General features: G+C 59.1%; 13 protein-coding genes across 13 annotated transcripts; 9 read left to right on the plus strand and 4 right to left on the minus strand.

Annotated features, from left to right (window-relative positions):
• Positions 1–201: 201 nt before the first annotated feature.
• On the minus strand, positions 202–851 carry PHYSODRAFT_329980 (hypothetical protein; the record flags this gene model as incomplete). Its single annotated transcript, XM_009526544.1, has 4 exons — positions 202–408; positions 499–587; positions 666–744; positions 813–851. The coding sequence occupies 4 exons, from the start codon at positions 849–851 to the stop codon at positions 202–204; spliced, it is 414 nt and encodes a 137-aa protein (XP_009524839.1).
• Positions 852–1,401: 550 nt separating this feature from the next.
• On the plus strand, positions 1,402–2,162 carry PHYSODRAFT_557873 (hypothetical protein; the record flags this gene model as incomplete). Its single annotated transcript, XM_009526545.1, has 1 exon — positions 1,402–2,162. The coding sequence occupies exon 1, from the start codon at positions 1,461–1,463 to the stop codon at positions 2,160–2,162; it is 702 nt and encodes a 233-aa protein (XP_009524840.1). The 5' UTR covers positions 1,402–1,460.
• Positions 2,163–4,854: 2,692 nt separating this feature from the next.
• On the plus strand, positions 4,855–5,761 carry PHYSODRAFT_390941 (hypothetical protein; the record flags this gene model as incomplete). The annotated part of the gene is made up of 3 exons (XM_009526546.1): positions 4,855–5,321; positions 5,393–5,505; positions 5,595–5,761. Coding segments are annotated over 3 exons (747 nt in total), but the record flags the coding sequence as incomplete, so codon positions are not given.
• A 180-nt stretch (positions 5,762–5,941) lies between these two features.
• PHYSODRAFT_542849 (hypothetical protein) lies at positions 5,942–7,216 on the plus strand (the record flags this gene model as incomplete). The annotated part of the gene is made up of 2 exons (XM_009526547.1): positions 5,942–6,585; positions 6,676–7,216. 2 exons carry the CDS (start codon positions 5,942–5,944, stop codon positions 7,109–7,111), a joined length of 1,080 nt encoding a protein of 359 aa, XP_009524842.1. The 3' UTR covers positions 7,112–7,216.
• Positions 7,217–8,260: 1,044 nt separating this feature from the next.
• On the plus strand, positions 8,261–8,878 carry PHYSODRAFT_492676 (hypothetical protein; the record flags this gene model as incomplete). Its single annotated transcript, XM_009526548.1, has 1 exon — positions 8,261–8,878. The coding sequence occupies one exon, from the start codon at positions 8,261–8,263 to the stop codon at positions 8,876–8,878; it is 618 nt and encodes a 205-aa protein (XP_009524843.1).
• A 1,437-nt stretch (positions 8,879–10,315) lies between these two features.
• PHYSODRAFT_496665 (hypothetical protein) lies at positions 10,316–10,720 on the plus strand (the record flags this gene model as incomplete). The annotated part of the gene is made up of 1 exon (XM_009526549.1): positions 10,316–10,720. One exon carries the CDS (start codon positions 10,316–10,318, stop codon positions 10,718–10,720), a length of 405 nt encoding a protein of 134 aa, XP_009524844.1.
• A 289-nt stretch (positions 10,721–11,009) lies between these two features.
• Positions 11,010–11,639, minus strand: PHYSODRAFT_557879 (hypothetical protein; the record flags this gene model as incomplete). Its single annotated transcript, XM_009526550.1, has 1 exon — positions 11,010–11,639. The coding sequence occupies one exon, from the start codon at positions 11,637–11,639 to the stop codon at positions 11,169–11,171; it is 471 nt and encodes a 156-aa protein (XP_009524845.1). The 3' UTR covers positions 11,010–11,168.
• Positions 11,640–13,864: 2,225 nt separating this feature from the next.
• Positions 13,865–14,828, plus strand: PHYSODRAFT_542855 (hypothetical protein). Its single transcript, XM_009526551.1, has one exon. The coding sequence runs from the start codon at positions 13,913–13,915 to the stop codon at positions 14,738–14,740; it is 828 nt and encodes a 275-aa protein (XP_009524846.1). The 5' UTR covers positions 13,865–13,912; the 3' UTR covers positions 14,741–14,828.
• A 324-nt stretch (positions 14,829–15,152) lies between these two features.
• PHYSODRAFT_435288 (hypothetical protein) lies at positions 15,153–16,316 on the plus strand (the record flags this gene model as incomplete). The annotated part of the gene is made up of 1 exon (XM_009526552.1): positions 15,153–16,316. A coding segment is annotated over one exon (1,164 nt), but the record flags the coding sequence as incomplete, so codon positions are not given.
• A 600-nt stretch (positions 16,317–16,916) lies between these two features.
• PHYSODRAFT_490632 (hypothetical protein) lies at positions 16,917–18,100 on the plus strand (the record flags this gene model as incomplete). The annotated part of the gene is made up of 3 exons (XM_009526553.1): positions 16,917–17,009; positions 17,086–17,136; positions 17,198–18,100. The coding sequence occupies 3 exons, from the start codon at positions 16,917–16,919 to the stop codon at positions 18,098–18,100; spliced, it is 1,047 nt and encodes a 348-aa protein (XP_009524848.1).
• Positions 18,101–18,218: 118 nt separating this feature from the next.
• PHYSODRAFT_557886 (hypothetical protein) lies at positions 18,219–19,369 on the minus strand (the record flags this gene model as incomplete). The annotated part of the gene is made up of 1 exon (XM_009526554.1): positions 18,219–19,369. Exon 1 carries the CDS (start codon positions 19,173–19,175, stop codon positions 18,219–18,221), a length of 957 nt encoding a protein of 318 aa, XP_009524849.1. The 5' UTR covers positions 19,176–19,369.
• Positions 19,370–20,920: 1,551 nt separating this feature from the next.
• Positions 20,921–21,374, minus strand: PHYSODRAFT_492885 (hypothetical protein; the record flags this gene model as incomplete). Its single annotated transcript, XM_009526555.1, has 2 exons — positions 20,921–21,008; positions 21,088–21,374. 2 exons carry the CDS (start codon positions 21,372–21,374, stop codon positions 20,921–20,923), a joined length of 375 nt encoding a protein of 124 aa, XP_009524850.1.
• A 660-nt stretch (positions 21,375–22,034) lies between these two features.
• PHYSODRAFT_557890 (hypothetical protein) lies at positions 22,035–23,497 on the plus strand (the record flags this gene model as incomplete). Its single annotated transcript, XM_009526556.1, has 3 exons — positions 22,035–22,274; positions 22,474–22,518; positions 22,592–23,497. The coding sequence occupies 3 exons, from the start codon at positions 22,035–22,037 to the stop codon at positions 23,495–23,497; spliced, it is 1,191 nt and encodes a 396-aa protein (XP_009524851.1).
• Positions 23,498–24,836: the final 1,339 nt, after the last annotated feature.

Here is a 24,836-nt window from a genome sequence, read left to right on the forward strand (position 1 = left end):
ACAACACGGAATCTACCTACGTGTACATGGGTTCATCCTGTAAGAGCAAGTTCTTCAGCAACTTCCACGATGGGGTTTGATGGCGTTGAAAGGCCCGACCAGAGCGCAGACGTTATGCGATCTGCTCGTGCAGATGACGGTGGTGGTCTAATATGTTTCCTCTCGGACGGCCGTGGCGTCGGCAGCGCTTGGTCGGAAGAGTTATCGTCGCGGGGTCCGCCCATCTGATGGGCCGCGCTCTCGGCGCCGGGGTCGGCACCGGATAGCGTCGGGGGCACCAGCAGCGCGGGCGTCCCCACGCCCGGCGCAGGAAGCGCGCAAGCGGGTGGTGGAAGTTTCCCGGAGCTCCCAGAGCGCGCGGTCCTGCAGCATCTGCAGCGCGATGTAGCGCTGCGTCGGCATGGCGCACTCGCGAGCTCGCAAAATGCGGAATGAGAGGGCTCTCTATTCGGAGCGGAAACCTCGGCGACCATCACTCCTTTTTTTAGGAGGTCCCACTTCGAGCAGAAGTCGCGCAAAGCCGATAGCGAGGGCCATCACGTGGTCGCGCTGTTCGGTGCAGCGAGCCGTCCGCCCAGTGGACGCGCCTGCGAGATTTGATGTGCCGGGGGATAGCCCTCGAATAAGACAGGCTCGCGCTGAATTAGCGACAGCGTGCGTGGTACCTTTTCGGCACGAGTTGAACGAGTTGACCCGGGCGAGCGCGCAAAGCAGATGCGCAGGGGCAGGCAATTCTGCTGTGGCCTGGGAGATCAAGGCAAGCTAAGCTTGCCTTCACCCGGCTTGGCGCAATGAGGGCGGCGCCGCCCGACTCCGAGCATACTGGCGTCGCCGTCAATGCAGCGCGTCATCGCTCCGTCTCTTAAGTGGCGTCCGGTGGCGGTAGCGCTGTAGCCATCGGCGGACTATCAGGTCTGGCAGGCAGAATAACAGTTACACATCGAGGATGGCAGGTTTCGCTGACTAACGAGCTCGCAAGTCGCATGGATCAGCAGCTGATTCCAGCGAGTCAAGTCAACGCGCGAGCGAGCGTGTCGGTGGAGAGGAGCCGCACCATGGAGCTGCGCGCTCGTCGTTGGCAGGGATGGCCCACTCCGGCGTACCAAGCAGCGATGCTCGCCACGGCCAAGGAGCTGCTTGCTCGCTCGCTCGCACACGCGCTTTGATTCGCGGCGTCTGTGCGACAGTCACGCGAGGGCGGTACACTGTACCGGCTGATCGCTGAAATTCGTCCACGGCGACAACTGCGCGGCGGCGACGCGACCTTTCGATAAAACCTTGCTTCGTCCGCTAAAACCTCGCGCATGTGGCGGACGCGAGTCCCGGCTCGAGCGGACCAGCGGAGCCCGGGTCCACATCTACGCAAACCCAACGACAGTCGCCCCATTCCGCCATCCCGCCAGCAGCAGCGCAAGTGTCTTGCACCCGTCGACAGCCGCGGCATCTCCCAGCACGAAGCAATGCGATCTCCGAGCTGCGCGCCTCGAGCTGGCAGCCCCAGCCAGCAGCAGCAGCAGCAGCAACACGCCACTGCAGCACATGACCACCATGCCGGTGCCGGTGCCTCACCGAGCGCCGCACTGAGTTGCGCTGTCGACCTTGCGATGGCCAAGGAGCCCACCACCGATGAGCAGCCGGAGGGCAGCAACAATGGCAGCAACAATGGCAGCAGCCGCAGCGCCAGCGGTTCCCCGACCGCGAAGCCCAAGAAGAGCGTGACGTGGTCCACCATCACCGTGCACGAGTTCGGCGTCGGGCTGGGCGGCAGCGCCGTGTCCAACAAGGGCGGCCCGTCCATCGGCCTCGCGGATACGCCCGAGTTCACGTGGACGACCCGCGTGGGCGAGATGGCCGAGTGCGTGGAGGGCGTGCATCGCTTCTCGCCCAACCAGCGCATCCGCCTGCTGCAGGCCGCCGGCATCCCGGACGGCATCATCACGCGCCACGCACGGGAGACCAACATCATCCTGGGTTCGCGTCGTCGGTCGAAGATGAGCTGGGACGAAAGCGAGCTGGACGAGGAGGAAGAGGAGGAGGAGGAGGAGCAACACGAGTGCCAGGAGCCGCTCCGCAAGCGCAGCGCAGGCCAGGCAGGCATGCTGGAGCGCCCGTGCGCCGTCTATTTGCGGCGGCCGCGCATGATCCCGGTCAACTACGTGTAGCTGCGCGGGCTGCGAGCAGGACTGGTCGGGTTCTGGCTCGCCTACCTTTGCCGGCACGTTTTGACGCCCCGGCCGGGGCGATTGGCTTTAAGTTATTCGAGATGAGATGTATACGAACGGAGAAGCTACGACGGCGGGAGCACTGTCAGTAGAGAAACACTAGCAAGTAACGAGGGGAAGTCGAGCAACCAGGGTACGACGACGGGGAGCACAGCAGCAAGTGAGTTCCCAGTTGTCCGAGCAGCTCCCCGTGTACGAACGAAGTGCACAGGCACCAAGGCGCACACGCGCCACCACATTTTTATTCAATTGATCAATGCAACAAACTTGAGGAGCTTATTTGCTGCCGTGCTTTCGCGAAGGAAATGCCTCGTAGGCGTCAAACGCGTGGAGGTTGGCTGCACGGGGAAAGGTTCACCAGCCTGCACGTTGAGCTTCAATCGATGTGTCATCCCAATTATTACCGATCGTCGATAAGCTCAGTGCAACGAGCAGATCGGAATGAGGACAGCTCTCCATTGGCGAGCGACGGACTATGCTGATGCAGCCCTGCTGAAGGCACAGACTATCATACTGCCAAGGAATCAAGAGAAACCCACTTTAGAGCTAGAGGACTACAGAAAACAGAGACCAGTGGGGACTCGCAGCAGTCACTCGCTGGCCTCCATGGAACTGGTGGTCTCCCCGACGCGGCCGGAGGCTGAGAAGCGGTACTAGTACCATTCACTTGCAGCCCCAGCCCTTCCGATCCCCGGGCGCCTTCCTCGCCTCGGCGCATCGGATCCTGCGTTTAACCATTCGGACGAAAGTACCAAGTAGCAGCGATGAGCGCAAGTGCAACGGCACGATGCATCGGCCAATTGGTGTCCGCTCGCGCCGAACGAAGCAGACGCGACCGGGGACTTTCGCCCGCTCGTAGCGCCGCCATGACCATCGCCGTCGCTGCGGACGATGACACGCTGAGGTGACGTACGCGGTGTGGACCACACTTGAAGCTTTGCGGCTCATTTTCGCAGCCCTGGATAGGGTCAGAGGCGCAACAATCGCGGACTGATCTTCAGAGCTCCAATGCCTCGAGCTACGCAGTTATCTGCCTTTTGGCGTGAGTACAGGCATGCTCCTCACTCGCTCACTCGCTTCCTCGCGCTCTATCCTCCGAAACGACTTCAAGCGTTTCCCCGCTGTGTTCCGCCCACATGGCGGTTGCTTGCTTGCGATGGGCGCAGTCACCTTGGCCACACTGCACCAGCTTAGTCGCCGCTTACTATTGCATTCGTCTAGCACCTCCGGCAGCTCGCTCCTACCATGCAGATATGGCCAATGCAGACGCGGACAGCTCGGCGCAGCAACGGCAGAGGACGGAATATTAAGCACGGCTGCAGCCCGGATCACTTCGGCCGCGCAAAATTCCTGCCGGACTGTCGTCTTTGTTCTGCCTTGCAACTTCAGTGGGTTCCCGTCCACTTACAAACACTAGCATTGCACACGTCGCAGAGTATCGTAGCTGTTCGCAAGCGTACCCCTTGTGTACCCCAGGGGGTACGCTCCAAAAGTTACAGCGCCACGCAGCAACATCCTCATCGGTCGTATCCAGCTTGCAGCACATTCGCCATGCGATCAAGCGCGGGTGTTTCCAAGCATACGCGGCTTCATTGGCGCCCGAACCGCTGTCAACGGGGTTGACTTCGACTTCAACAACAGCCCGTCATATTCATGCTAAGAACCGGTTGGCCCAATCTCGTGGAAGCACCAAGTTTGTGGGATCATTGTTCTCCACAAGTTCATCCCGGACTATCAACGCGATGCTCAGGCATATGGGAGGGCAGTCGCTGCAGGGGTGGATCTCTTACTTTAAGTGTATCACTACACATCATGAAATAGCGGTTAGCGTAAATGCTACTTTCCACCCCGTTGCCCTGCATAATATCCTGGATATATATCAAGGCTTAGGCACCACATCACCGGGTGCCCCCGGAAAGGACCTACTCCAGTATTGAGAAAGCACCTGCGCCTCCAGTCGACAAATACCATAATATTGCTGTTTTCGTTCGTCTTGTTGACTGCAGCCCGCCGTTCACAGTCATGGACCCTAAGCAGCACACGCCCTCAACATGAGATCCCAAACCGCGTGCTGCCCACCCGTTCGTCTCTCTAGAGGGGGTAGAAATTGCCACGTTGGTGTCCGTGGGCGATGAGAGCAGCGCTGTCGAATATAGGCGGCAAGCAGGCGAAAAGGGGATACTTTGCCCGCGGTCACGAGGGTGTGTGGGCCTTCACACACGAGACTAGGAGCTTGCAATGTAATATACAGCCACAGCAATTAAGTCGGCGGTAGACGACGATCATTAGTACGGACGTGCCGATATACTGAGTCCCGCAAGAAAGAAAAGCAAAAATCGCCGTCACTGAACAGCGTCGCTGTGAATATGAATTTACATAGCTTGTTTTCTAGCCTCACAGATGCAGTTGTTTATGCAATTGCTAAGCCGGTTTGAGCGAAAAATGTGATGAAAAATGTGTCACTCAACTTCAAGCGCAACTTCAAGGTCGTTTTCGGACTAAGCATTTCGCCGGCGTAAACAACATTTTGAAGCAATCAATTCGAGACGCCATCTGTAACCTCACAGGGTAATCCGGTTACATCGTGTGTAACCCTGATTCATCCATCGCCATGGAGATCCCGGGAGTCGCCATGGGTCCCGTGGTGGAGCTCAGCACGCTGGACCTGGCGCTCTGCGTATCCTACCTGGCCTCCGTGCTGCTCGTGGGACTCTTCTTCACCTTCAAGGAGCAGCGCGAGCGCGAGCGGCTGCGACTGACGCGTCTGCACCACCAGGCGCTAATGGACGCCGGGGCGCGGGACCCCAAGCGCCTCGACGCCTCTCACAACCACAAGCCAGCCAAGAATGACCACGTCCTGGAGGAATATTATCTCGGGGGACGCCGTATCCCATGGTACGCACTGGCAGTGGCCGATGTGAGCTCGTACATCGACATATCGGGGACTATGATCAACACGGCGCTGGTCTACGCGCTGGGCGTCAAGGGCATGTACATCGAGATCCGCGGCGGTCTGTGCCTCTTCCTGGCCTTCCAGCTAGCCTATACGGGCAAACTATCGCGGCGCTGCCCCGTCAAGACAAGGGGGGAGTGGTGCGTGTGAATAAGCCTGGTTTAGGGTAAAGGAGGAAGTGCACTCTTGACTTTTGTGAGATGCTTGTGGTGCTTAGGATCAAATTCCGGTTCGGGACTCGACTTGACGCGGTGCTGCTGCGGACTACAATCGCTATCACGTCCTTGACAAGTGGCGTGCTCGCGACCACGTACTTCGCCGTAGGTGGTGGTAAGCTCTGCAAGGTTCAGTGTTTATTGTCGATCATATTGAGCCATTAAACTGTTGTGGAACTTTGTTTTGGTGTGCGGTGGTCACAGGAAAGTTTTCCACAGAGTTTGTCAAGTTGCCAGAATGGGGTGGGTTACCCTCGGAGTTCTGGGCGGCGGCCTTGTTGATGGCAGTAGCGATGCTGTACACTATCGCGTCTGGTTACTCCACCGTCGTGTACACTGATGTGTACCAGAGCCTGTTCATTTTCACGTCGTTCATTATCGTCGCAGTAATGGGCTTCATGGTGCAGCTTCCAGACAAGTTCTCAGTGTTCCTACCCGGAAAGTCGGTGCGCGGCGAACCAGACTACATTGAGATGAACACTACACGAAGCGCCTGGGTTTCTGCTGTTCCACCGAGTTCGCTGGGCTTGCCTGATGAGGCGTCCTACTCCATGTACAACTCGTTCGGACTCATCCTGGCCTCGTACTCATTGTTGCAAATGATGCGGTCGGCGTCGGGGCCCGGCGGTTCTGGCCTTCAGACTGTGCTCGCGACCAAGTCAGAGCGTGAAGTGCGGTCGCAGACTTTTTTGGCCATGGTATTCCTGAGTCTGCGCTGGGCCTTCAGCGGTGGCATTGCTGTCATGGGCATCCACTATTCGATGCAGCATGCTGGTGTGGTTGTGGATCCGGAGCGCGTCGTGCCGATAGTGATCAACAAGGTGCTGCCCGTCGGTGCGAAGGGATTCGTGTTGGCCTCGCTGCTAGCAGCAGCGCTAACTACCTTCGACACCACCATCAACAGCTCGTCGTCGTACTGGACAGTGGATATCTACCAGGCGCTTATCAACCCAAAGGCGTCCGAGCGGCAATTGTTGTGGCACGCGCGGCTGTCGTCTGCTTTTGTGATGCTGGCTGGGCTCTTCCTTTCGCTGGACGTGAGCACGATCAACCGCATTTGGGGCTTCATGACCATCGCTATGGCTGGCGGGCTCATTTGGCCATTCTTCTTTTCCTGGTATTGGTCGCGCTTCAACGCGTACAGCTGCCTGCTCGGAATTGGGTCGGGGTATATCGCGGCTATCGCCGTGTTCATGTAAGTTTGTGCAATGGTATATGGTATAACTCGGTCACTAAACAACCAACTAACGTTTGTGCTGCTACTACGACGTATTGTATTCTACAGCTTCGCACCGTTGCTGGAGGAGTTCCAGGCTTTCGTGATCACGTCGTCGATCTCGGGCGTCATCTCAATTGTCGTTTGCCTCCTGACTCGACCCGATCCTGATAAGGTGCTGCGACGCTTCTATCGCTTCGCTCGGCCGCCGGGTGCCTGGCACAAGATCAAGCACATTTGCTTCACGCACGAGACTATCTCCGAGATCGACTCGGAGAATCATACCGACTTGGCGTGCACGGGGCTGATCGTCATCGCGCAATTAGCGCTGTACATTCTCGCAGTGAGCGTCGTGGCCAAAGCATGGACGCAGAGCCTCGTGCTTGCGGCCATCTTGGTCGTCACGATGCCTCTTATCTACTTTAAGTGGTACGTGAAGCTGAAAGACCGCCCCGTTGATCTGCGCAAGGAGGATTTGAACGCGTCGCTGCTGGGGCCCGCGTAGGAGACGGTATCGACGCACTTAGAGAGCCTAGGGTGTGCATTTCATCCATGGATATAGCGTCGATGGTAAGAATTGAAGGTTGGATACTTTGCGATCGACAACCACATCATGTGGATCAGAAGTGTTTGCCAGCATTTCATTAGTGCCGATGACAGACAACCGCAGCGCGATGTGCGACGGCATTGTCGGGTGTCGGAAAACTATCTGGCCCCGCACGAGTCGCTCTGGCTCGCTGCAAAGTGGAAATATCCGCTGCGGATGGGTGCAGCCATCGACAGCCCCACGCGCAGAGACTAAGACGACACTAGAGAGCAGTAACGCGGATCCACTCAGTGTACAATGTACACTGTACATGCACGTTGCGGTGCAGCGTTCAGTGTGGCGGACGATATTGGGCCAAGCTCGCGTGCCGGTGTGTAAGTAACCGCCCGAAAGGCGAGTGTCGTGCTTGGCGAACATTGCTGCTGCCTGGTGCACCGATCTCACGATCGGACCTCGAAAAGACAGTTCGGCTCGACAACTCGGCGGCCAGTCAATCCAGTGGACGGGTGCGCGCATGCCGGCAACAGTACTCTTCGAGCCCTGAGGCGACGACAAGGATGAAGGTCACTGCACTCCCTTGATGGCAGCCCTGGCTTCACAAAGAAACGAACGACCAGCGAACTTGAACCGGTACACTGTACCCATCTGAGAAACTCGCAGCCCAAGCACGTCAACGCTGGCGCGCTGCCAGCACAACACCTCTGTTCAACCCGGTGCATGTACTTACAGCTAGCTCCCCTTCATAGAGGCAGCACGGTTCGTGCTGCTGGCGCAGTGCGGGGCCCAGCGGCGCTCTTGGCTTCGTTGCAGTGCGAGTGCCGGTCGAGTCCCACTTTGCACTGGTCGGTGGCGCGAGCGGTGCAAGATAACCCCGGTCGGTGGCGGGTACGCTCGGGGGACGGCTGTCGGTGGACGGCGCGTCAGACGGCGCGGCGCCGTCCACTGCACCAGATACATGCGGGGGTCACATCCCAAAAACAAACCAGAGTCAAAACAGCAGCACAACCCGAAGCGCGGACCGACCACCGACCGAGCAAGCGAGCAGCACATCACAGCCCACAGCTCGCACCCCACCACCTTCACCTCCACTGCCTTCAACCGCGAGCCATGGCCCCCAAGGACGCAACAGACGCCTACGCGGGCGACGACAACGTCTCCACTCAGCAGCTCCTGACGCCCAAGAGCTCCTCCACTGGTGGGCCCACCACCATTTCCACTTCCACGGCTCCGGCTGCTGCGCCTGCCTCACCCGAGCGGCGCAAGAAGCGCCAGCGCAGCTCATCCGTCGCCATCGACTGCGAGGTTTCCCCCAAGAAGACGCGGAAGCGCTTGCGCTGGTCCACCATCACCGTCCACGAGTTCGGCGTGGGGCTGGGCGGCAGCTCGGTGCCCGGCAAGGGCGGCCCCTCCATCGGCCTGAGCGACAAGCCTGAGTTCACGTGGACGACCAAAGTGGGCGAGATGGCCGAGTGCGTCGAGGGCGTGCACCGCTTCACGCCCGAGGAGCGCGTGCGGCTGCTGCAGAGCGCGGGCGTGAGCGAGGGAATGATCCTGCGCTTCTCGCGGGAGGCCAACATCATCAACTGTTCGCGCCGGAGGACGCTCGTGGAGAACATCGCCGAGCGGAAGGCGGCCAAGAAGCAGCAGCGCAAGCTGGAGTCCCCCCGCCCCTGCTTTTCTGCAGTCCTCGACCGACCGCGCATGATCCCGGTCAACTACGTGTAAATCAAGCAGCCGAAGCAAGCCAACCCAGCGCAGTGCGACCACAAGAGAGGCGATCTGTGTTTCGTTGTGCACATACAGCGCGTCACCGTCAAGGCGCCGGTCGAAACCGTCGTGGTGGCGCTGATCGTAGAGCTTAAGTTATTTGACCTTTATTATAGGATATCGCTACAATACGAGCCACATGCATGAACCGTTCCGACCGTGTAGTGAGTGAGTGCCTATGCCATGAATCTTGCTTTGCTCTGCCTGCCATCTCGCCACTGCGACACACTTGAAGCCAATGGGCCCATGCAGCCAGCCAGCGTCGCTGCCACCACCGGACAGTCTCAGTATCCAGGGACCTTAGTCGCCTTATTCAATCCGTGGGCCGCCCAGCACTCTACCTCTCGTCGGTTGAGTCGCAGCCAAGAATACGCTGGGGTGCACTTGCAGTGTTGGGCCGACACTGTCGGCGCTTGCCTTTTGCGGGCGGATCTTCGAGCAAGCAGCGTCGAGGACGCTTCTCGTAAAGCCCCACTGCGTTTTAGTATCGCCGCGTTTCATTTCAGGCTTGAAGTAGGTGAGGGGGTTCTAATTTCGGGTCGCGGGCCGCTATAGCCGGGGAGAGGACGGTGCTTCAGTCGAGTTAGAGACCAGAAAGTCGTTAAAGCGATTTCTGGACACTAACGTTACGGACTTTATCTGCAGACGACAACCAGCATTGGTGGCTGCGCTCAACGCGATGGCCCCATAGAGAGAGGTGGCTGGAGTTTGGTCTACCGCTAGGCTCTGGAGCGTTGGGCAGCTCTGCTTGGCTTCCTGCGGCAGTCGCTGCCAGCAAGCGAGCGAGTTGGCCCCGCGCCTCTATGCACATCGAGCCATTTGACACCAGCCGGCCAGAAGACGTCGTCCGCCCCGCTTTCGAGCGCGACGCCAGCTGTGGGGAACCGGCATCACGCTGCAGATGTGATCTCACGGGATGAGCGAGCAGGCGAGCCGCAGCAATGCGGGCGGGGCCAGCACCTCGGAGGTGACGCTCTTGGTTGTAGCGTTCAAGTTGCCATTGTCCTCGCAGCCAAGGCCGCTGCTGCAGGGCTTGCAGGTGCTGGAGCGCTGCGCACATCTTGCTGCCCTCGGCAACCTCGGCTCGAGACTGGCCCAGCTCTGCACCGGTATCCAGATTTTGGGATTACGCGATACGTCCGCTGGCGGGCGGACGGGCGGACGACCTTGAAGGCTTCGGGTGGACGAACCACTTGGCGTTTGTATGCTTCCTCGGGCGGAGCAGATCCACCAGATCCGCCAGCAGCTTGGCCCGGGGGTAGTGGCGAGCGAGTGGCGGCGGGCGGGACGGACGCGGGCCGCTCGCTGGCCCCGACCGGTTCCGCATGGAGCCGCCACCGAGCCGCAAGCGCCGCCGGCCGCCCATTCCCCGCTTCCCCACAGACGCAGACGAACATGAGCAAGAAGAGCGTGCGCTGGTCCACCGTCACGGTGTACGAGTTCGGCGTGGGCATCGGCGGCAGCGCCGTGCCTCGTCGCGGCGGGCCCGCCGTGGGGCTGGCCAAGACGCCTCGCTGCGTGTGGAGCACGTCGGTGGACGCGGCGCAGAGCGAGCTGGCGACCGAGAACGCGGCTCTGGAGGTGCAAGAAGGCAAGGCGGGGAGTGCGCCGGCATCGACCGCCGCTCGGAGACACCGCAGGCGCGTGCGCTGGCTCAAGCCGCTGGAGCGCGTGACGATGCTGGAGAAGGCTGGCTACAGCGAGGAGCGCATCTACCGCATGCTCATGGAGTCGTCCAGCATTGCCCAGTCGCGGCGCCTGTGTCTGCGTGTGGCCTCGCTCGAGTGTGCGGCGGCATGAGTCGCTCCATCGTCCGCTGAAGACGCAGAGCTGCAGCAGGGTGGAGAAGCAGAGGAGAAGGTCGTACGAACAACTTTAATTTATGACGCAATGAATGCGGGCAGCTTTTGCTCGGGTTGCCGATCAGTTCGGCTTGCTTTGGAGGCGTTCCCTCGGTCGGATCTCGCTCAGCAATCGTAAATGACGGATTAAGGGCTTCCACAGCAACACCAGCGCAAGCTGCAGCTTGTTCCTAGGCTGACCTCCGAGTGACAGCTACCACGCACGATGTTGGCTAGGCACCTTGGTTGGTACACAGTAAATAGTCGTCGTTCATTGTCATAGTCTACTCGCTTGTGGTCTATTGGGGGCGCACTGCGTCAACAGCCAGCAGCTCCGCAGCAACTTGGTCCTCGTGGCTCGGCGGGGTAACACTACCACCGCCGAGGCGCTTGATTCCGCGGGCTCTTCACGCGGCCACCTGGCGCTGCATCGAGACGCAGAGCCTCCTGGACATGGCGATGTCCGAGCTCTCCATCATCATGCGGTAGATGCGCTCCTCGCTGCAGCCGGCCTTGGTCAGCATCGTGATGCGCTCCAGCGGCTTGAGCCAGCGCACTCGCCGAGCGCGCTGCACGCGGCGCTTGCGCCTCTCCTTGCGGTCCGCGGCGACTAAATCCACCTCCTCCTTCATCTCGGCGTCATCCACTGCAGCTTCAGCTTCGGCGCCGGGCCGCGCGAGGTCCAAGTCCCCGCAGCGCCGCACCTTGTCCAGCGAGGCGCTCCACACCTGCTGCGGCGTGCGCGCCAGCCCGATGGACGGCCCCCCGCGGCGGGGCACGGCGCTGCCGCCCAGCGCCACACCGAACTCGTACACGGTCACGGTGGACCACCGCACGCACTTGGCGGCCGGCGTCGTCTCCTTCACCTTCAGCTGCATGGTCGGGGTCTCGAGGCTTCAGCGTCTTGAGTGTCTTGGGGGCGGCTTGCGATGTGTGCGGGCGAGTGGGCGGGGAAGGCGCGGCCAGACGCGGCCCAGAATGGCAGAAACCACACAGGGCCGAGTCTCGGCCATACGCAAAGGCGGCCGCACCAAACGGGTGCGTCGTCACCTGCCCCTGGCCGCCATTCTGGCTCAACTGGCTCCGCAAACCCCGCACGTCGTGCAACGCCGCGATTCCCCGTTTTGGCCCGCTTTTTTCAGCTCGAAGCAACTTATGATACTGCCGTCTATTTATACCCCTTAATATAGATTGATGTATCCAAGTATATTTGAAAGGGTGAGTCGTGGTTCAAGCCACGCGCTTCCCACTGGGAAATTCCTAGCGCATTGGAGGCCGCGCAAGTCCCTCCTGCGGCGTAGGCTACACCCCTAGCTGCAAACTTATCAGGAAAAAATGGGCTATGACCGATATTGGACTTTAGGGTCCGGGGCCCGTTGGCGAAACTGCAGCAGCGCGCAGCATCGGATGCAAATAGGGTATTTGAAATAGCCGACTAAACCGCAACAAATTCAAATTCAAATTCAAAGCCTTACAGAAATCACCCACACAGCCTTACAGCATTTCAGCCTAAAAGCGGCTTACACACAGCCATACCGCTTGATTTCGACGTTTGGAGGTCGCCTCGTACACCCCTCATATACACCTCAAACACCGTGTACCCCCGCGAAGGAGGACCGTTTTCGAGCAAGACAAATGGACGTACAGGCAGCCAGCGAAATCTGGATGAATTCACCTATCATACTGAGCGATGCATTTTATCAAGATAACCGCACCAGTACGGCACACTGTACCCCGAAAAAAAGAATTATTTTGGGAAATCAGATGTGGGGGAATTTGTATCATCCTAGATTATTCGTTTCTAGAATGAAACAGCGAGTGCGAGCATGCGAAGGTGGCATAGCTGCCAATTTACTAACGCATTTTCGCATGGTGCGCGTGGGGCAAGCCGACACCGCCGTTTGCCTCGCACGACACCAACTTGACCTAAACGCCACGGTGGCCTGCGTCAAGGAATAGCAGCATGTATGGGCGCCATCTTATCTACTGGCTCGCTATGGTATGCACGATCTGCTGGAGGCGCGTGAAGGCGAGTGAGTGAGCAGGCGAAGGAGCGAGCGCTGCAACTGTCAGGGGCATTCCACTAGAAATGTGACGGTAATGTGTCCGTATTGTGCGGAGACCATGCGCAGCCTTCGTGGTGCCACGATGCTGCTTTCTGGGTAGCTACAGATTTTGGTGTCCACCGGAAGCTGAACGACATCAGCACATAAGCAACAATGGCGAGCGCCCAAGAAAGTGATGATCACAAAGCGATGTCGAACAAAAAGCGTCGCCACCAGCGCCAAGTCGGCGTGTTTGGCCAGAATGCACTTTGCTGCGTGTTCTCCTAGTTCTGGCCCACTTCAACCAATCTAGGCGATTATTTTCACAGCGAAGGTCTTGTAGCCGTCTGTCTCCCTTACTGTCTGTGATGTTGGAGCCTCCACCAGCGGAGCCAGCGATTAGCTAGCTCTGCTAGCTCACAAAAGGGAGGTGGGGGGGGGTAGTTATGCTTTCGCCCCATTAGTTTCGTACGAGTAAACGGGTCGCTGTGCGAAGAATGCAAGTGCGTCTCCAACTTCGTCACAAGTCGCATATTCCGCACACAGATACATCGCGCGATCTCTTTGTAAGCATCGCACCTGGAGTCAATTGCACGAGCAAGTTGATCCAACTTGATCATCAGAGCAACCAGTTACAGTACATGTGCGGCACGGCCGCCGGCAGTGCACACTCCGGGGGGCATCGGCTCCGGAGCTGGTGCTGCCAATCCCACTGCGGAATCTGCAGACAGGCTTCAACAAGCCAACAAGCCTTGTTGCAAGCACCGCAGCGCTACGAGAAACCGCATCCAAATCGGCATCGTGGAGCTGGAACTCAATAGTAGCCTCCAAGTACATGTACGATGTTGTATATGTACATACGACGACGATGGCCATGGCCATTATGCGATCAAGCCTATTGACCATGGTGGTCAAAGTCGCGAAGGAAACGCGGTGCCATTGTGATACTGCTCCGCTGCGATTGGCCGGCGCCGCCTCTATTAAGTACGACGATCCAAATCAGGTTTCCTTTCCACCATTCGCGCTTTCGAGTGCCAGAAGTTCCGATGACAAGCGCCTACCTGCTCAAGAACCTGCTGGCCGTCGCGCTGCTGCAGCTGTGCGCCATGGCTGTCGTGGGCAGCCTCAGCTCCAGCTCCAGCGCTAGCGGCAGCTTCTCGGACGTGGCGTCGGACGACAGCTCGAGCTCCTTGGAGGGCGTGACGCAGCTGCTGAGCTCGGCCAAGCACCTCAAGGTCGGCCCCGCCGTGCTGGCGGCCATCGCCATCCTGGGCGGCGGCGTCGTGTGCCTGGCCGGCTACCGGCTCTTCCGGCCCACCGTCTTCTGCTGCGCCTTCATGATCGGCGGCCTCTTCGTGGCGGGCATCGTCGAGACGGCCTTCGCGAGCATGAGCTGGATGCCCACGGCCTCGTGGATCGCCTTCGCCGTGGGCGGCGTCATCGCCGGCGTCGTGGTGCTCATGCTCTACAGCGCCAGCATCTTCCTGGCCGGTGCCGCGGGCGGCGTCATGCTCGCCTTCTCCATCAACACGTCCGTGGGCACCAAGATCTACCCGGAGAACCCGGACGTGATCCTCGTGGTGCTGGCCGTGGTGCTGGGCATCTGCGGCGGCCTCCTGGCGCTCAAGCTCGAGAAGCCCGTGCTCATCACGACCACGGCCATCGTGGGCGCCACCGTCTGCGTCTGGGGCGTCGGCTACTTCGCGGGCGACTACCCGAACGGTGCCGACCTCAAGCAGTTCCGCGCGCGCAACGACAACGGCGACTGGGTCTACAACATCCCGGACGCCTGGTGGGGCTACCTGGCGGGCATGGTCGTGCTCTTCCTCCTGGGCATGAGCGTGCAGATCAAGAAGACGGCGCGCGGCTACGACCACGGCGGCAAGACCGAGAGCCACGCCGTGCCCAAGCAGAAGGGCAACGCCGCCGTGTAGGGCGACAGCCTGTGTGTGTGGCAAGAGGCCACGACGCGACTGGATATGTATTCGTGATGAGAGGAAAATATAAACGTATGCACGCTCGAAAAAGCATAAACTCGCGCGGTGGACACCACGCGAGTTTATTTTCGCGCTTGTTTATCTGGTGTCCACCGGAATACTTAAGTACACAAGAGTTGGCAGCAGATCCCCCTGGATTTTCTCTATCGGCATGCACCGAGCGGTGCATGTATTGCATGCAATACGTTCGCCGTTGGACATGTTGAAAAATGACCGAGACATGGGCACCGCTGGCCGATGAGAGGAGCTCACTCTGCAATCTCCTCTCTGGAGCTCACTCACACACCGATCGGTCTCAACTCACACGTATCCTATGTCGTACGCTAAAGCGCTGCAGTCGCTGCAGTCGCTGCTGCTGGCTGCACTGCTGTGCCTGCAGTTGGTGTCGGCCGTCTCGGACAGCGACACCACCGCCACAGTCAAGACGATCTTCGACTCGAGCGATGGCATGGACATCAACGGCGTCGTGCTGGCCATCGGCGCTCTTCTGGTGGGCGCCCTACTGGTAGTAGCAGGCTACCGACTGTGGCAGACCACCGTGTACGCGCTGGGCTTCCTCGGCGGCGGCGTGGTCATCGCCGTCATCTTCGAGAAGGTCTTCAAGGACGAGACGTGGGTGCTCACGGCCTCGTGGATCGCCTTCGTGGTGGGCGGCATCATTGTCGGCTACGTCTGCGTGTACCTGTACTGGGCCGGCATCTTCATGGGCGGCGCGGTGGGCGGCGCGGCGCTCGCCATCCTCCTCAATACGTCGTTCGGCTACAAGTTGGCCCCGTCTCACCCGGCCACGGTGCTCATCGTGCTGGTCGCCGTCTTCGCCGTTGTCGGCGGCGCTGCGGCGCTCTGGCTGCAGAAGCCGGCTCTGGTCGCCGGCACGAGCATGGTTGGCGCCTTCCTGCTCTTCTGGGGCATCGGCTACTTCGCCGGCAACTACCCGACGTTCAACGACCTGGAGCGCTTCCGAGTGTACAACTCGAGCGGCGAGCTCGAGTACTCCATCCCCGGCGCGTGGTGGGGCTACTTCATTGGTACTTTGGTTGTGTTTGGGCTCTCGATGGTGCTCCAGACCCGCTTCACGGGCAAGGACATCGACTACCACACGCTGGGCCGCCGCGGCTCGGAGGAGATGGACGTGCTGCCTCGTCACGGCGCCATGACGCCGGCCAGAGTGCAGTACACCAACATGGGCACGCCTGCCATGCGGGCGCAGTATCCGCAGCAGCAGCAGCCAGAGTGCCAACCTCAGCAGCAGCCGTTCGGGCAGCAACGCTACCCGACATCCAACCAGGTTCGATGGGAGGACCTCCAGGACCAGCAGCCCACGCAGCAGAACGCGAGCGAAAGCACAGCGAGGACGACCCAGCCACAGAGCTACGCGGACACGTCGATGGTGCAGCCGCAGTACCAGCAGCGTGAGCACGACTACCAGATCTCCGATATCGTCCCCACTACGGCCCGACCGGAGTACCGCGTCGATCCATCCACGCCGCCAGCAGCGGCCCCCAGCGCGCCCCCGCAGACATACCAGCCGTACCAGGGAAGCCTGCGCAACACGTCCGGGACCTCGCACGTCGTGTAGCTAGCCACCTAACTAACTAACTAAAACGTAATAGTTAATTGAAACTTACATGTATCTTGCGCGACCTTCCATGTTGAAGTTGTTTGTGCTACGCACCCCAAGCAGCTTCCAGGCGTGGCATGAGCAGCGCACCACCCGAGCAAGCTAGCTAGCTCTCCATTGAGCGCTGCGCGCGCGACGCGTTCGACGTGGCGGCTGGCGGCGGATACTTCTCCGCCGGTCGTTACTCGTTGAAGGGCTGTCGCGAACCCGCTGGCCGACATGAGTCGGCGCGCCGAAGCGTTCCCTGCAATGGCAAGCACACTTCGTCATTCTGGTATTTGCCGCTTCATTGAAACACCTCGAGACGGACCGAGATGACGCGAGCCAATGTTGTGGCGCCCGCTGCCGCCTGGTCAGCTCCGACGGAGACCACCAAGCTGCTCGACCCGGACGTGGACCTCAAGAAGGAGCGGTCCCAACCTGCCAGATACGCAAGCTTTGTGGCGCTCTTCGGTACGATACTAGACAACCTCAACACCTATGGTGAGATGTATGAGGTGTACGGAGCTCACTCTTCAACTCTTGTATCGACCAGCTCTCATTTGGTCCTGGGTCCTGCAAGCCGAAGCCTCGCAGTCCCTTCAGGTAATAACAATGATCAACCGACGTCTCGACTGTATTGAGGACCGTTGAGCCTCACACCGCTGTGTCTGCCGTACAGACTTCCTTCAACAAGCCCTTCTTCCTCGCATGCTTCAACCACGCGGCGTCGGTGCGTACTTGCTTCACTTGGTTTGGGATCATAACCAAAACTCTCATCCGTCACCTTATAGGTCCTTCTCCTCCCGCTCGTGTTCGCGTACTACAGACTGTACGGGAGCCCGGAAGACCGCTACGCTGGCTATGACATTGTCGGAGTGCTGAGTCGCCGCTGCGTGATTCCGTTGCCCCAGCTCGCTCGAATCTCCGCCGGCCTGAGCTTCCTGTACCTCGTCTCGGACTTCTTCTGGTACGGCGCGCTTGCGGACGTGAGCGTGGCTGCGGGGGTCGCCATCTCCAACTCATCGCCGCTCTTCGTCTACTGCTTGTCCGTCTGCCTCTTGAACGAGCACCTCAACCTCAACAAGATCCTGGGCGTCTTCACGGCCTTTGCTGGGGTCTCGCTCGTCGTCATGTTCCAGGACGGCAGCGACTTCGGCACCATCGAGGCCTCGACCATCATCGCGGGGGTCTCCATGATCATCTCGTCGGCGCTCTACGCGGGGTACCAAGTCGCGATGCGGCTTGCAGTCGGCGACGATATCACCGACACGTCGACGCTGCTGACGATGGCGGGGTTGTGCGGCTTGTTCACGTTCCCGCCGTGGATTCTGGGCACTATCATGCTGTCCGAGAGCCCGTTCGCGTGGCTGCACGAGTCGCTCGCTGTCCCTGGAACAGTTGAGGGGGTGCTCCTGCTGGTTGTCAGCGGCCTCCTCACAGTCGTCTTCTGCGCCTTCCTGCCGCTCGCGATCTGCTGGACGTCCCCCTTGGAGACCAGCGTGGGCTGCATGCTGACGATCCCGCTGTCGGGTATCATGGACACCGTCCTGCACCACACGCTCTTCTCGTGGGAGTGCATCGTCGGGTCGGTGCTAGTCATGGGCGGCTTCGCTATCCTCGAATCCAGCACCAAGAAGAAATCTTCTTCACCACAACAGGAGGAACACATCCCCAACGCCTCGGCTTGGGCGTAATGATACTGCATAAACTCTAGACGACGGCTAGCTAACACGCAAAGAGAAAGTCAAATTAGCTGGGATTAGCGCTTCGTAGAGACTGCAACGGGTAATACACACGTATAGATGGAGTTAGTTAGGAGCTGGCAGGATTGGTCCTGGCGAGCAGGTTGGTCTGGATGCCTTCCGCCACTTCGAAGAAGCCGTCCAGCCCCAGAATCGACGCGAACTTGGTGTCGAGGTCCCGCAGCTCAATGCGCGTGGTCTGACACTCGCTGAGCGGTAGGGGGCTGGATTCTGCCGAGCCAGGAACTTGGGACACAGGTTTTCCGTCCACATGGAGCTTGGGGAGGATATGCTGGACTGCGGCAGTGTAGATGTTGCGGTTCGTGAGGCTGTGGCGGTCGATCGCGCCGTTCCACAGCAGAACGCTCGCTAGCAAGTGGCAAAAGGCAAGCGCCGGGAGTTTCTTCTTAGTGGATTGATCGTCGAGCCACGACCAGTCCGCGAAGAAGGCATACGGCAGCTTCCTCAGTGTGTGGTCCCAGAGGTGCGCCAGGAGTTTGGCCCCGAAGACGCTGAGCTGGAAGGTCCCGAACTGAGGCACCTCGCTATCCACCATCAGTACGTCAAACATGAGCGTGAACAAATACACGGCCGGAGACGCGTCCGCGTTCTCCTTCATCTCCGGTAGGTCCGCCCCGTAGTAAAGCTTCTGCGCTAGAGTCCACATGGCGGACTCTTGCTGACGGCTCCAGTCGTAGATGATGTCGTCCTCGTCCGCATCGCTCGATAGAGCAGCTGGGTTAATGCTCAGCTCCAGCTTCTCCAATGTCAGGCTGCTCGCTTGTTTCGACAGGTACTCATTGAGAGCTTGGGCCCAGGAGAGATGGATACCCTTCACTATGTCGTCAAACTTGGCACGAACGCTGGAACTGGTCAAGGTCCCAGCGGGCTGGGACGTCTCGGGCTCGCTCCCGTCTGGCGTACTCTGGCCGTTCAAAATCACTGCTTGGAGAATACACTGCGTCAAATACACGGGGAAGTTCTGCAAAAAGCTGTACCGACGCTGGAAGCGTAGCGCGCGAGGCATTTCCACGCACTCGTCGGCATTCAACTGAGAAAAGCAATTGGTCCACTGGACATCAAGATCGGGGGCTCCACCCAAGCAAAAGTACAGCAAAAAGCCCGTTTGTAGGTCTGCTTCTTTCTCCAAGAGATCGGTTGATTCTACGTGGTGCTCGGCATTGGCGCTGGCAGGTGGAGGCGCCGTGCGGGCGTCAGCTGGTCGAGCTGCTTCCTCTTCGTCCAAAACTACATCAGGAGGGGCTCTACTTGGTGTTGCAGCGTCCCCTTCATCTCGCTCCTCTTCCTCATCGTCATCATCGTCCTCTCCATTCGCTTCATCATCATCGTCATCATCATCATCATCCTCTTCAATAACAATAACTTCTGGGGTCCTGCGGGGCTGGCGGTTGCGTCGGCATGGCAGGCTGGCTTGCTCCTCGTTAACATTGCTCCTGTTGTCACCACGGGAGATTTGCGTCGAACCTGCATTCAGAGTAGGTGGCGAGTCATTTAGTTCCGTGACATTGTTCCTCGTCGAAGCCGCGCTTCCGTTGGTATTTTCAGCATTGAATCGCTGGTCATCGCGCTGGAAATGACAGCCTCCTTGGTCCGACGCCACAGGTCCAGAATCACTGCGCGGTAGTCCAGTAGCAGCACTGCTCCATGAACTTCGACGAGGTGGGCTCCGGCTGCGGCTCCGACTCCTCCTCCTAGGAGCCCACCTGATACGGTCTTGTGGGGGCGGCTCATACGGTGGCGCGGAGTTGTCGCGGATGTCTGGCGCTGGTTCGTAGCGTGAGGGTCGATCTCGACGGTTCCTAAAAGAAGATGAGGGCGGCGGCGGCTGAAGTGGGAGTGGTGGCGTTGGCAGCACTGGAGGCTGTACTTGCCCATAGCGCCAGCCTGAGCCTCCTCCGCGGTCTCGTGGCGGTGACCTCGGCGGCGCGCGCGCTGCCATCACTTGCTGCAGGTCGTCTTCAAGGCGCCTCACCCTTTGACCAAATTCACGATGCGCGCTCTGCGCGTCAAAGACGGCGTCCTTCAGCCAACTGATCTCGGTGGCGTGCATGCGCGAGTCGTGGCCCAGCGCGTCAAACACGTGCGTGTTGAGTTCCTGCAGCCTCGTTTCCAGATGCTGCTCCTGTCGGACGCCCTGCGCATCGATGCGCTTGTTGAACGAGGCCATGTCCGCCGCCACCGCATTGAAGTCGCGGCTCATGCGTCGCAGCGCGTCGTGGATCCCGTCCAAATCCTTCATCCGCACCAAATCGCGCGGGGGCGGGGGTACCGGCATCGGCGGCGGAGGTAGAGGTAGAGGCAGCGGGCGCGTAGGCGGGGAGGCCGCGGCGCGCGCACCCACATCGTTGATCTTCCTGTCCACTTCGGCCAAGCTGCGGTCGGCGTCCGTCACTCTCCTGTCCACCTCCACGAGCCTGTCCTCGAACGAGTTGAGGTCCGTCCGCGTGCGCGCCTGCTCGTCGTGGTTCTCCCTCTCGAGCGTCTGCAGCTGCGTCTGCAGCGTCTGCATCTCCTGTCTCGTGGCCAGCTGATTGAGCCTCTGGTTGAGCTTGGCGTTCTCGTCCCGGAGGCTCTGCAGCGCCCTCTCGACGCCCTCCCAGTGCTTCTTCTGCCGCTTGTCCGGCTGCAGCTTGGCCAGTGTCTTCTCCACGGCGTCCAGCTGCTTCTGCTTGGCCTCGAGCGCCGCGTCGTGGTCCTCGCGCACCTTGGTCAGCTCGTTCTCGTACTGCTCCTGCAGCTCCGCCAGCTGCGTCATGAGGAACTCCTCGTTGATGCTGCTCTGCCGCTGGCGCTCCAGCTTCTTGTCCAGCACCAGCAGCTTCTTGCCGAGCTTTTCCAGCTCCGCGGCGTGGCGCGCGTGCGCCGTCTGCGCGTCCTGGAGCGCCGCGTCCCTGGCCTGGACGGCGGCCTTCGCGCACTGCTCCGCGCGGACCACGGCGGCCTCGGCCGTGTCGTCCACCTTCTCCAGCTCCACGCGCACGCGCGCGCCCTCGCGGCGCAGCTCGCGCATGTCCACGGTCAGCGCGCGGTGCCAGTTCTCGAGCGTCTGCAGCTGCGCGTCCACGCTGACGGACGCGGCGGAGGGCGGCGCGGCGGCCGCCTCCTTCGCCTTGCCCACGCGCTTGCGCTTGCGCTTGTTGTTGCCGCCTCCGCCGCCGCCATTGGGTTCCGCGCCGCGCGGCACCGTCGTGCGCACCGTCGCCATGGGCTTGGGACTGGAGGAAGTGGGCGGTTGGATTGGATACCTCGAGTGTGTGGCCCACATGGAATATGTGACGTGCGACCAAGTTGAAGCCGGGGATTTGTACAGGATCGTCGATTCTGGATCGATGGAGCTGAGCCTGTGATGTATTATACCCTCAATCGGGTGGACAGGAGCGGACACACTGTACTGCTCTTTTCCTGCCGAGCACCGTTGCCCTCCTGAGAGCTCGGATACTGTAGTCGCCTGCAGTCGACTTTGGTGAGTGGGGCGGTGCCCCTCGCCACCAAAGATGACAAGTCAGCTTGGCGAGAGATTGAGCTCCAGACTCCTTCGCCCAGCACAAAGCTTAGCTACAGTACAGTGCTGTACGTCGGTGTAGCCCAGACTCTTGGGGGCGTTGCCTTCGATGCCAGGGCGGTGCTTGAGAAGATTTGCGGCGTTCACCACGGGCCTGTCGCGGCGCCCATAAACGCGTCCAGGATTACGGAGCGAGCGGCTATGACCGTCAGCAAGCCCAGAATCGCGTGGTTGAACTGCCCGCAGCAAGCAAAGATGCGTGGGATTAATTCCCCATGCGTCATCGGGGCTAAGTAACCTCGCATGCGTACGTAGCTCATTTTACAATTCGCTTCGGACAGCGCAGGCAGGATACGTAGATAGATGGCTTCGCACCACCGGAGTCCGCGAGGCGTCGCGGCCCCCCACTGGGGCGAAGACGAATCCAGCGCGCACACGCCAGTAAGAATGTCTCGCACGAGTGGAGTCGTGCCCGTGACCAAGCCTGTGCCTAATGAGCACACCAAGCTGCTAGACGAGGAGGACGCGGAGCTGGAGAAGGAGACAAAGGAGTACTTCCACACGAAACACGTCGGCCTCATGGCGCTGTTTGGTAAGTCACCCGTGAATTATCGATACTAAACATGCCCCCCCCCCCTTGATGCTAAATCTTTGCTTGTTGCAGTGGTTATCTGGACAAACATCTTCCAGGCTGAAGCCGTTCAATATCTCCAGGTATCCATCCCCTTCTAACCAAGATCGCTCTACTTTTCTACTTCATCTTACGTGACTCCATTGATCTCCACTGTAGACGGCCGACAAGTTCACGAAACCCTTCTTCGTCATGTGCTTCTGCCATGCTGCGCCTGTAAGCCCAGTGAGCCCTGTAGAATCCCCAACCATGTATTGTCCTCTCACTTTTCAATGACCCACTTTTGCAGGTCTTGTTGTTGCCATTGATCTTCGCCTACTACCGCATCTGCGGCACGACTGAGGATCGACACGCTGGATTCGACATCGTCGGTGTGCTGCAGCGCCACTCCATCATCCCTCTCCGGCAACTTCTTCGCCTGTCGGCGTTCCTCGGCATCTTCTACCTCGTGGCCGACTACTTTTGGTTCTCTTCGCTCCAGAACTTGACGGTGGCCGCGGGTGCCGCCATCTTCAACAGCTCGCCGCTCTTCGTGTACTGCTTCTCCATCTGCCTGCTGCACGAGAAGGTGTCGGTGAAGAAGCTATTCGGCGTTCTGCTGGCCTTTTGTGGCGTGACGATGGTCGTGCTCTACCAGGGAGGGGGCGGAGGGGACGCCATCGGCAACCCGAGCGTGATCGGAGGCCTCATGATGGTGACTTCGGCCGTTCTGAACGCCGGCTACAACGTGTCGGTGGCGCTCACTGCCGGCGCCGACATCAACGACACCTCGACGCTCATGATCATGATGGGCTTGAGCGGGATGTTCACGATCCCGGCGTGGCTTGCGGGGACGATCTTCTTCGCACACAGTCCGTTCCCTTCGCTCTACGAGCCGATCGGGTTTCCCCCTACGGCTGAGGGCAACCTCATGTTAGCGATTGGCATTGTCATGTTCACGACCAACTTCGTCTTCCTCACGTTCGCCGTTTGCTGGACGTCGCCGCTGGAGACCAGTGTCGGCTTCATGCTCACGATCCCGTTGTCGGGGCTCATGGATACGCTGATGCACAGCACGTCGTTCACGTGGCAGTGCATTGTCGGCTCCAGTTTGGTGATGATTGGGTTCTTGATCCTGGAGCTGAGCTCAACGCACCCGCCGTCACACCAAAGCATTGATCAAAAGGAAGCGACTGACAAGGCTCACCTTGTCTAAAACATAGTGCTCTATAAGCTACAAACCAGTGATGTGCTAAACAAATGAAAGCCTGTGGAGTCTTCAAATGTGAGATTGATTGAATGAACGTAACGGTATCCTCGCGGGTAAGGTACAACACCAGCAAAATCGGCAAAATCGGAGATACAACCACAACATATAATAACAGTAAATGGAATTGAATCACAAGAATCTTTCTATTGGAACGAGCAAACCCAAAACCCTGCAATCACTCGCACACGTCTACCTTGACGCCCGAGGCTCACCTTGGCCCTCACAATGAACACGTTGAAAACTCACCTCCGCAGGTGCCGCACGAGCGGCTGAGCTTGCCGAAGCCCGGCTCATAGCAAACTTCGATAAAGACAGCGCCCTGGCTGTTATATCGAATGACCTTGTTCATCTACCGCCTTTTGAGCAAGATGTTGACGCTTACAAGGTGCAGTGAGCGCAAGTAAAACTGCACAGCCAGCTTGAGGTGCTGTGTTGGATTTGCCTTAGTTAATTGGGGACGAAGTCCCCCCTATAATCATGAGACTCCGTTTTATGGAGTTTTTACGTCTCTTATATACACTCCGCTTTACTTTTTACATTAATTCTGCGAATGGGTTAGGGTCACAATTTAGAATCGGTCACACGGGACCAAAAAATGAAAAAAATACCTCGGTTAAACAACATTTGGATGCTTATCGGAAGGTGGTATCGGCCCGAATTTTTATCTGAGCTGAACCGACGTCACTATCTTTAGATGCCATAAAACCAGAGGGTCGAAGTTATGAAACAGCAAATTCGACCGTTAGTATAGAGGACATCAGAAATAGACTTAAACGTGACATTTTACCCTTATTTGGACCCGCTTAGGACCCTTTATTAAGCCTATTTGCCTTTCAAACCTTATGCTGTCGTAAGAAGGGTCGCTCTGCGGCCAGCGCACAACAGAGAGTCCAAGCATCAACAAGCAGAGCCTCAAGGAAGTGCCAACGCTACGTCAAGTAGCAAGCAGCTTTGCATGCTGAGGACCGGGTACTGTCGAGCAGCAACTTCTCTAAATTACATTGAAGGCTATGCGCGGATGACGAGCTGGACGATGAGCTGGGGTGTACGAGCCGGAGTCCGTGTCGGTCATGCACGTTGAGCGCAACTAGAGGCGAAGCTTTGGTCTGGGAGGACAGTGTAGACTTCCTTTGTGTGCCTACATTTATATACGTGGGGTGGCAAGAATGTAACGTGAAAGTTGGTGCCTGGTGTAGCGCCTTTTAAAAAATGGCGAAGTTGCCGCGCAAAAGACACGAAAGAACTTAAGGGCGCGCTCGGCCGGGGGCAAAGCCCCCGGCCGAGC

Source organism: Phytophthora sojae (assembly GCF_000149755.1).
Source record: "Phytophthora sojae unplaced genomic scaffold PHYSOscaffold_3, whole genome shotgun sequence".
Taxonomy (NCBI): domain Eukaryota; phylum Oomycota; class Peronosporomycetes; order Peronosporales; family Peronosporaceae; genus Phytophthora; species Phytophthora sojae.

Excerpts from the sequence above, each read along its gene's own strand:
- PHYSODRAFT_542855 (XM_009526551.1), top strand. The coding sequence starts at position 13,913 with ATGGCTGTCGTGGGCAGCCTCAGCTCCAGCTCCAGCGCTAGCGGCAGC.